Genomic DNA, 11,578 nt, shown 5'->3' on the forward strand with positions numbered 1-11,578 from the left:
TTCCACTACATATCCACTGTCTATCAAAGATGTGATACTGGTGATTATAAACAAGGTCGCGATTCGAGATTTTTCTCGAAAGAACTGTCGTTTTCTCTCTATCACCATATATATATATTACCAGTAGATTACATGGTTAAGTTCGGTTTGTTTTTAATTTCGCGGAAAGCTACACGAGGGCTATCTGCGCTAGCCATCCCTAAGTTAACAGTGAAAGACTAGAGGGAAGACAGCTAGTCAACACCACCCACCGCCAACTCTTGGGATGCTCTTTACCAACGAATAGTGGGATTGGCCGACACGTAATAACGCTTCCACAGTTGAAAGGGCGAGCATGTTTGGTGGGACGGGGATTCGAACCACCTCGCCATGCCGGGCCTACATAGTTAAGTACGACTTCTGATGTATACAAATGGCACTTCTGGTAAACGTTCAACGTATTAATCATTTTTATAAAAACAGAGAAACCATATTACTCTTCAGTAGTCGATAGCTTATGATTACACAAGATCTGTTTTAGATGTCCACACAATTCCATGGCCTGGAGTTATATGGAGTTGGCAGAAAGTTTAAACGACAGACATGTTGTAGAAGTGTTTTTGCTATTTCAGACACGAAGTGGTGTTGCAGTGTTTTCTATACGTTCTCTGGTGTCTACTTGAAAAGGAGCAAGGGGCCTTGCTCACAAAGGAAGTCTCATAAACGTGTCTAAAAAGGCAGAATATCTTCTCTCGTCTGCTTCGTAATGACGTCTCGTCTAGTTTTGGAACATATTGTATTATTGATCAGTGTCGTGTGCCATAAACTTGTGCTACGTGTCAGAATGTAAGTAGACCCTCGAAACATACTCGGGTCGATCGAAACGAAAGTATTTTTATATGACTTTTCTAGTTTTTGTCGAAAACGTAAAGACGTTTTGTTTGATCTAGGGCATTATAATTTATCTTCATTTAATTTAAGGTTTTTCTTTTAAGCTACTACTAAAATCATTTTAGTCAAAATATGTTCGTGAAATTATGATAACTATTGAAAAAACAATACTTGTTAGATTTGCTAAAAATATGAACTTGTACTGCTGATCCTTGTGAATAAATTAATTGGGTAATGCAAAAGATGTGATTGGATATTTTCAAGTTAACGTTAAGTAAATGACAAATTCAAGCATGTTTGTTTTTATTTGACACATAAAGTAATTGGTTAGGGCGCTTGGCTCGCAATCTGAGAGTCGCGGGTTCAAGTCCTCGTCCAACCAAACATGCTCGCCCTTTCAACCGTGGTGGCGGTATAATGTGACGGTAAAAGAGTAGTCTATGAGTTGGCGGTGGGTGGTAATAATTAGTTGCCTTTCACTGATAAATTAGGGACGGCTAGCGTAGATTGACCTCGTGTAGCTTTGCGTGAAATTCAAAAACAAACAAATATATTTTGCGTTCATTGCCAAATATTTTTTTAAAGTGACTAAATTCAATAAATCTTTGTCCCTATTTTTTAATTGTGATGCTGACCTATCTGTTCTGTAGCATAATGTACAAACTGTAACTACGTTTTAACGTTTGTTAATTAGTGTTACTTTTGTAAACATTCAGAAGTTTGTGCACAAATAACAGAGCTGGTCATCAATATACACCAGAAGTTTATACATAAAAATCAGAGCTGGTCAACAATATACACCAGAAGTTTATAAATAAATAATAGAACTGGTCAACAATATGTACCAGAGGTTTATACATAAATAACAGAGCTGGTCAACAATATACACCAGAAGTTTATAAATAAATAATAGAACTGGTCAACAATATGTACCAGAGGTTTATACATAAATAACAGAGCTGGTCAACAATATATATCAGAAAAGTATACATAAGTAACAGAGCTGGTCAACAATATACACCAGAAGTTTATACATAAGTAACAGAGCTGGTCAACAGTACACTCCATGATGTTTTATTTCACATAGATATGTTGAGTATTCGAAGGAAAAGTAATAAAATAAATAATTTAGTTAGAATGATGAATAATTTATTTCTCAATAAACCTTTCTAATTTCATAATTTATCCCAATATCCAATTTTAATACTGATTGTAACCTGTGTATAGAACGTTTTTACAAATGATTTATTCTCCTTCCATCATCATAATAAAATATTATATGTGATATATGAAATTTAAGCTTTACGTATTTATATTTTGAAGTTTAAAAAAAAAACAGATTCGTTCAGCTCCCATAAGAAGGAAATTCAAGGCACGTATTTGCAAAGAAACGTCCATCTACTTAAATAATTGACATAGTTACTCTCAGTGTCCCTTGGTATTTACATAGAAACGTCCATCTACTTAAATAATTGACATAGTTACTCTCAGTGTCCCTTGGTTTGGTCACGGAATAAAATTACATTTCAGGATACTTGCTCTAACTATACACTTACAGTTGAGTTTTAAGGTGACTGTCGTAGAGGCGGGAATTGTAATGTTATTGTTTGATGCCTGACAAGTTAGAACAACCCGGAAATCCTCTCTTTCAAGCTCTGGAATGAAGATCCTGTTTTCTACTATCTCATCCGAACAGAAAGTATAGTTGTCATCTAAAAGGGTGTAATCTCGCCACCAGGTTAAAGAAGGACGAGGTTTTCCTGTAAAAATAACAAATATATATGTGTACCTGGTATATTGTAATGTGTTTTTCAATGTTCTGAAAATCCCTATATAATATAAGGGAAGATTAAGAAGAGATTTGAAGCAGCGAAGTATTATGTTTCTTATCATACTATTACAAGCAAAGCAGTTGTTATGTTGTGAACGACTTTTCTAAGCTGGCAAAACAAGATTTTAATTAATTATTCTTATCATGAAATATTCGTATTAAGCCTATTACATTTTCAACACTGCGTTTTTATTCAGTTCTTTGGTGTTTTACAAGAAGAAGAAGAGTGTATAATAAGTATTTCTACGACATAATATCTGCTATATCCATTACTGGCGACGCGTTTTGATCAATACAGAACTCATCAGGACGCCTGAGACACAACGAACACAGTTGTGGTCGGAACATTATTTATATAAACAACTTGTTAGAGCAACGACTATTATGGCTTGAACGCCTTTTTCCAGCTGACAAAGAGTGATTATAAATGATTAATCTTATAGCAAAGCATTAATATTAGGCCTATCATATTTTAACGCTACACTCTTTACTCAGTCACTGTGGTTTTTTTCGATTTAACATTAACGCTTGAAATGGATAGACAAGTTAAAAAGGACAGAATTGATGTTCGTTGCATATATAGTTATTACATATATATTATTCACAGGCGTATATTGTGTGCATATTATCTCTTTAACAAGAGAAGCCGGTCGTGATCCAGTGGTTAGATTTTCAAACTGTGAAGCTGGAGAATAATTGTTCATGTCCCATTGTCACAGAAACGCACTCCGCACTTTGGGACCCTCGATGCATTTAGAAAGATACCGTCAATTCCCAATATTGGGTTAGATCAGAGATTCCCAAAAGTTGGCGGTTGACGCTATTGGCTACCTACCTTCTCTATAGTCTATATATCAGTTCAAAATAACCATTGCGTTTATTTGCAGCAACTTTGTGAATACAATAACGCAACTCACTCCTTTTACTTGTGGCCTGGTGGTTAAATCACTCGATTCGCAATTTGAGGGTCGCAAGTTCGAATCTCAATCATCGAACATGCTCGCCCTTTCAATCGTGGGAGCGTTATATAATTCGTTGGTAAGAATGTAGCTCAAGAGATGGCGGTGGGTGGTGTTCACTAGTTGCCTTCCCTCTAGTCAATCACTGCTAAATTAGAAACGGCTAGCGCAGATAGCCTTCATGTAGCTTTGCGCGAAATTTAAAAACAAAACAAACTTTGTAGTTGTTGTACCTATTAATACCAGTTTTTGCTGTTGGAACATTAAATATTGTACTATATATATATATATATATCCGATAATAAACAAGTTTTAAATATTTTTATGAGCGATTAAATTTAAGCTGTCATTAAACAGTTATTTACCCACACCATTCAACTTCCGCCTCAAATTTTACATATTATCAGGCAGGTGGCAGCACTGGTAGGGATGGCTGGGATCGATCATCAGAATGGTATTTTAAATATTACCTCAATGGGTCATCAGAACTTTACAATACTATACAGTGTTTCCTGTTATAACAATATCTATGTAATGAGTGAGTCACAAGTTCTGGGAATGTCTCTAAATATCATATCAAAAAGTTTGAATTTCTTGTTCTGCTTCTTTTTTATTACAAAATAACTCAAAACCAAAATAATGGAGTCAACCAATTTCACTGAGGTGACATGGTTTCAAACAAGGTCTATGATTTTATTAGTATTACTAATAACTAGGAGTAATTTAAAAAATCACAATTATAGTGTAAACGATGTTATCATTACCCTTTGAAGTTAGCTTTTGTACAGATATTTACTGTTCCTTTAAAAAGCTTAAATACAGGGTGAAACAGGAATTATCAGCCAAATAATAGATAAACAATAAATATTACAGTTGGAACCTCATTGTATTTAGAACTTGGTTATAAACACAACCTTCCTATGTCTATTGAAACATTTAATTAAAAAAAACAAGCAAACAAGTAAAGAAAAACTTTCCAAAAAGGAAGTAAATGTAAGGATGGCTAATATCAATCTTTCAAAAACAATGTAAACAAGATAGTAGGGATGGCACTTGCGTCATCTCTACATATTAACACAGGTAAGAATTACCATGTAGCAATATATATAAGTATTCAATCACAACTGAGTTTAAATTATCCTATTTTTGTCTGTTAACGTTCTACTCCACTGTGTGCCTACACTATTATGTAGGGATGATGCAAGTGCCATCCCTACCATCTTATTTGCATTGTTTTTGCCATCCTTACATTTACGTCCTTTTTTTGAAAAGTATTTCTTTACTTGTATCTATTATAATAATACTCAGTTTCTGTCTGCCCTGAAAATGCGCGCGCACATTACAAAACTTCTGATACAATAAAGATACTAATTTCACAGCAAATTTTGTGTGGGCTTCTGTTAGTTTGACATAATAGTTATCGAAAATTGGTCGAAGAAAAAGGAAAATGAGAATATTTCAATCCAGAAATTCCATTACTTTGAAGAGGGTACCCCGGTGAGACAGCGATAAGTCTCAGGATGTACAACGCCAAAATCAGAGGTTCGATTCCCCCCAGTGGACACAGCAGATAGCCTGATGTGGCTTTGCTATAAGACAACACACGCTTTGAAAAGTTTTAGTTTATAAAGAAATAAACTAATTTTGAAAAAGAACTTAAAAATACTTTTCAAGTTAAAAGCTGTTAAAAGTTAAAGAAGTGGTTCTATTCTGAAGATTTTTGGAATGCACGCATTATATGATGATCGTGGGTAGTGACGAATAAAAATGTATGTTAATATTAGATATATTCGATTTTGTTTATAGTATATATATATATATTATAAATACGGCATGTGTCTGACCACCTACAATTTTTTATTTCGTGCATTCCAACCAGAAACTCGGTTCTTAACCTTTGTGAATGTTTTTCGTATTAATACAAACTATATTTCTCAAATCTTTATATATTTGCTATCTGTTACTTATTTAAAAAATAAGAAGGGATATACATAAACTCAATAAAAAAATATGTTACTTATACAGTTTTAAACAAAACGTATCGTGATGCATTTCTATGGGATGAGATGTTTCGTATGAAGTCACGAAACATCACTCAGTGCAGAAACAGTTTCCCTCTGGATCGTTTATTCTTCAAAGCTGTAGAGAAAACGATAACTTTCTTTCGTTACATTTCCTTGCAAATTTCTTTCTAAACAGTTTAGCTAGTGTCCTAAACCTCGAACGATGTGTAGATATTTCCTGCCTTTCATAGGTTTTGTATTTATTATAAATAATCAGGTCTCTACGAATGGTTAAAGCAAACCATTCTGGAAGACTTGTCGGTGTTAGGTAAAGAACCATACCAACACTGTATGGGATGAAAATATCATATATGAATGTAATACTTTTAAACAAGGATTTATATACAAAAGGTCTATTCTTTTGTCAGACTCACTTTAAAGTATCTAAGATTAATGTTCCTCACATAAATACCCCAAATCATGGTTGAACCTCATCCAACTTGTAATGAATATTTCATGCTTTCTCTTCATTTCTTAGTTTTTGAGGCAAAACTAAGTCGAAAAACAAACTAAGTTGCAAAAGCAATGCTGAAAGTTCTTATTCTTAAAGTTTACAAAGAACTTATGGTAAATAAAAAGTAGAAGAATAATAAATAAATCGTTCTTTAACTAAAGAATAAAAAAATGTTTTGAGCTTGCTGTCGTTATGATTTGTTTTGGAGAGCAGTATTTATTACGTTTTTTTTTTTATTCATACTTGTGCTTTCAAGCCAGGCCTGACATGTCCAGGTGGTTAGGGCACTCAACTCGCAATCTGAGAGTCGCGAGTTCGAATCCCCGTCTTACCAAACATGCTCGCCCTTTCAGCCGTGGGGGCGTAATAATGTGACGGTCAATCTCACTATTCGTTGGTAAAAGAGTAGCCCAAGAGTTGGCGGTGGTTGGTGCTGAATAGCTGCCTTCCCTCTAGTCTTACACTGCTAAATTAGGGACGGTTAGCGCACATATCCCTCGTGTAGCTTTGCGCGAAATTCAAAACAAACAAACAAGCTTTGAAGTTAATATTATTTTAACTCGGGTATGCATTTCAAAAATAACGTGCTATCAGTTGACCAATCACAAATAATCTTTTCTTCTGAATTTAAGTTATAGTCATTTTTCTCAAAGTAATATTTTGTTCCGTTAGTTATTAGGTCGCAGGATTACTAATGCTAATCCCAGGTTCTTCTAACCTTCTTGAACGAGACTGTCAATCTATCTTTATATTATTTGTTTGTGACATTTGCCAAAAATACTCGAGGACCAAACGCGTTAGACTCTACTTTTGAAATGATTGTCGAGAGAGAAGGCAGCTAGCACTAAACTTCAACTCTTGGACTACTACAATGGAATTGTGTGGCTTGACCCTTATTGTTATAATGTACGCACGGTCTCAAAGTGCTCGGTGAGTTTTGTGGTAACGAGACACGAACCACAAACTCTCCAATTCATAGGTAAGTACGCTTAACTATAGGTCACACTCGGTCCTTAACCTTAGAAAACAATTAATTAATAATAGAGAATTGGTTGGTGAGGAATAAAACCAAGTCTTCTGAGTGGATATCGGTTCGATGCACCTATTTAATTACGTCAAAACTATTCATTAGTAGTAATATAAATTAGCCAAGTGTTTTAGATTGACTTATTTATTTAGATGGTGGTCGTCTGAAGAGAAATATTCATTTAGATAAAAGAATTATCATTGTTAAGCGAGTAGCACGTTTGAATAAAAGTAGTTTCTGTAACGTTAATTATATATTTATGTAAAGAGGTTACTAAGTCATGATTATGATAACTGTTTTTAGAATTAATTGTTCACTAAATAATAAAGTGAAAATTACAACTACAATGTACAATAGATACATAAATTATTTTATAATGTCTGACTAACACATTTCGTGACGCAAAAATTTGTTTGAAAGATTGTGTGGATAATAATTACTACAAACAAAGAATAGATGTTCCAGAGGAATAATACATATATATTTTTTCACCTCTACCAATATATACATGTAGGTCAGTACATTTTGTTCTTAGTCATTTTATGAGCAAATTGAAAATTTGTTTTGTCAGCTTTAGAAGTGGCTTTTCACAGACTGCACCCAGTCGATGACAATGTTTGAATACAGTGGTGAATGAAATCCAATTTTAAAACAAAAAAAAAACGTGTTTGGAAGAAGAAGAAACAATAGAAAAACAATATGTCTCTCTGTGGAGTCATAAAACAATACTAGAAAGACAAAGTATAACTAAATCACTTTTGGCCCAGGTACCCACGAGTTGAATATTGGCTGCTCGAACATCTGGTTCTCGAATTTAAATATGTGTGCTAAAACAAATAAAAAAATATTTAATTTCTCTCGTTGTTCAGAATGTAATCTGTTGTAAATGCCCTTAGTTAAATTAAGTCTAGATGTGGTGTTAAGTTAAATAAAAGCTAAAATTGCAAAAACGTCGCACTTGTTGTGATTAGTACCGGTACTAGTTTAGCTGTGAGTGTCTTTCGTGATGTTGTATCAGACAGAAGTTAAGTTTTAAAGTAAAGTTTTGAGGTAAAGTTTTGAAGTAAAGTTTAGTGGTGAAGTTCTGAAGTAAAGTTTAGAGGTGAAGTTTTGAAGTAAAGTTTAGAGGTGAAGTTTTGAAGTAAAGTTTAGAGGTGAAGTTTTAAAGTAAAGTTTTGAGGTAAAGTTTAGTGGTGAAGTTTTGAAGTAACGTTTTGAAGATTACACTACTTGTTCTTTTCAATGGACAATGTTATAATAATGTAGCCTTGAAAGACAGTTTGTATTCTGTACAGAGATACGGATAGCTAACTCCATTTCAGGAGTTTTAACAATAGAAGTGAAAAGAACCATTTACATTCTTGAAAGAGTATTTCACATGTTGAAAGATCATATAATGTAGCCTTCTAATTATATGCTTACCTATTAATAAGTGAAAAGCACTATTTACATTCTTGAAAGAGCATTTCACATGTTGAAAGATCACATAATGTAGCCTTCTAATTATATGATTACCTATTAATTAAAAATAGCGTATAATGCTTGCAGTAACTAAACACCTAACGATAAGGTTGTATATTAAAAAGGAAGAGCTCAATTCAAAGAAGCAGAAGACATTTATTGGTGATTGAAGATAAAGGCTAGTGGATAAAACTATTGTAACTTTTCTTATAACTGACAATTGAAAATTTGTGAATTCTACTACACACACACACTGGAAGACTGATTGAATCCTGTAGAGAGACATGGCTTGCTTCGATAAGAAGAAAGTAAATATACTTTCTTCGAGTACAAAGCATGAGACTCGCTTTTTTTTTTACTACAGTCATCCAATCGAAATCAACTCACCTCCAGTGACGCTGCACGTCAACGTCAATGACTGTCCTTCGTTGAACGGTCCAACCAAACCCTTTAGTTGCTGTCCGTTTTCATCCACGATAAGTGGTTCTCTGGGAGGAACTGTGGTGGTGAAACGCTTTATTTAAATGAATGAAAGGAAGAGCTAGCTTGTAGATGTCACTAATAATATGAATTATTTTATAGAGTCTAACCAGCTCAGCAGAAGAAACGAAATGAGTTATGAAGAAGAAGAAAGACAGAGAAAGAAGATTATATAAAATTAATTTGTTCTCACTCTTTCAATTTTCTTGATGTACGTGATTCTTTGTTCTCTAAAGCTTCATAGTCGACAATATAAAACCGTCAGTTCAAGTAAAGCTATGATGACTGTAGTAAGATATTAATATCATAATAAACAATGCCGGTTTTATATTTTATCAATTCAAGTAAAGCTATGATGACTGTAGTAAGATATTAATAGCATAATCAACAATGTAAAATATAAAACCGACAGTTCAAGTAAAGCTATGATGATTGTAGTAAGATATTAATAGCATAATCAGCAATGTAAAATATACAACCGTAGTTCATGTAAAGATATGATAATTGTAGTAAGATATTAATAGCATAATCCACAATGTAAGATATAAAACCGTTAGTTCATGTAACGATATGATGATTGTAGTAAGATATTAATATCATAATCAACAATGTAAAATATAAAACTGGCAGTTCATGTAACGATATGATGATTGTAGTAAGATATTAATATCATAATCAACAATGTAAAATATAAAACCGTAGTTTATGTAAAGATATGATAATTGTAGTAAGATATTAATAGCATAATCCACAATGTAAAATATAAAACCGGTAGTTCGTGTAACGATATGATAATTGTAGTAAGATATTAATATCATAATAAACAATGTAAAATATAAAACCCGTAGTTCATGTAAAAACATGTTAATTGTAATAAGATATTAATATCAGTTATTACATGTACCTAGAACATTCTCCATCCACCTGGTTAACCTTCCTAGTATTTAAAAATCACAAATTAACGTCAGTTGGAGAAAATGAAATTAATTTAATAAATAACTTAATTTAAACTGTTACATAAAAGTTTAACTAAAAATATTACTGAATTAACGCAGGTTGTAACCACGTTAATTTCTTTGAAAACGTTTCGTATCGACATTTTTACGAAACAAATTTAATATATATGTATATAGTGCAGCGCAGGTTGTTTGTGTAGATTTTTGTTTGAACTTACGTTAGATTTTATTTTGGATGAATTGATGAATATAAATTAAACACAGTCCAACAAATGAACAGTTACTTTGAGTTCAGTAAATAAGCTTAAGTATCTATCTATCTATATATATATTAATGATATATGCTGAATGGTATAACCCTAGAAATTTGGTCTGTCGTAAAACATAGAATATGTAGTTTAATTTAACTAATATGTAATTACAGACTCAGAGACAATCTCTTGTGTAATTAGTATTGGCTGAAGAACCGTTGTTCCCATCACTACCAAAGAAACTAATATTTACTTGTTTTAGTAATCACAGTGATTCGTACACAATTGTTTGAAACATAACTTAAATCCAAACAATTGTATAAACTAACGTTACTGTTTGTTATCAGAAGAGAATTAAAACTTAATTAAAATTTACGGTCATTAAGAGACTAAGACAACAATTCTTAAGGATTTTAATAAGAGCTCTAATGACCATTAATTTAAGCAGGAAATTAGTATGACCTCTAAAAATGATGATTTAGCTTTACAAATTGATCATGCAGTTGTTACACACTTTTAATATTCATCAAATCTTGTATTTAGATTTCGTTTCTACACATTTGATCTATAACGTTAACTGACCTAAATACCGTGTTCTAATAGTTACACGGCCGGTTAATTCAAAACCAATGATATTTAAACATTGGGATTTTTGTTTGTTTGTTGTTTGGTAGTGTATATACGATCAAAAAAAATATATAATTTTATATGAATGAAAATATTATATTACGTACTATACACACATATTCATTTATAAATATTTATTAAAGTAGATTCTGAAATAACGTCTTTAAAAATGTAGTTTTAAATCATACAAATTTATAATTCTTACACGTATCGCTGCATACGGTATAATAAAATATATTAAGCTACATATGGTATAATAAAATATATTAAGCTGCATACGGTATAATAAAGTATATTAAGCTGTATGCAGCTCAATATATTTTATTATACCATACGCAGCTTAATATATTTTATTATACCATATGCAGCTTAATATCTTTTATTATACCATATGTAGCTTAATATACTTTATTATACCGTATGCAGCTTAATATATTTTATTATACCATATGTAGCTTAATATATTTTATTATACCGTATGCAGCTTAATATATTTTATTATACCATATGTGGGTATAATAAAATATATTAAGCTGCATACGGTATAATAAAATATATTAAGCTACATATGGTATAATAAAATATATTAAGCTGCATAC

The 11,578-nt window shown here is 32.3% G+C and overlaps 1 protein-coding gene across 1 annotated transcript in view; it reads right to left on the reverse strand.

The window, feature by feature from the left end:
* The window catches only part of LOC106472404 (synaptogenesis protein syg-2-like), a 28,468-nt gene that overhangs the window by 14,559 nt on the left and 2,331 nt on the right, over positions 1-11,578 (reverse strand). The window contains exons 2-3 of the mRNA XM_022400984.1: positions 9,053-9,163; positions 2,427-2,630 (exon numbers count right to left, since the gene is read on the reverse strand). Coding sequence (XP_022256692.1) covers positions 2,427-2,630; positions 9,053-9,163 — 315 coding nt within the window. The remainder of the gene's footprint in view (positions 1-2,426; positions 2,631-9,052; positions 9,164-11,578) is intronic.

The sequence above is a fragment of the Limulus polyphemus genome, unplaced genomic scaffold (genome assembly GCF_000517525.1).
Source record: "Limulus polyphemus unplaced genomic scaffold, Limulus_polyphemus-2.1.2 Scaffold5303, whole genome shotgun sequence".
NCBI classification, from domain to species: Eukaryota; Metazoa; Arthropoda; class Merostomata; order Xiphosura; family Limulidae; genus Limulus; species Limulus polyphemus.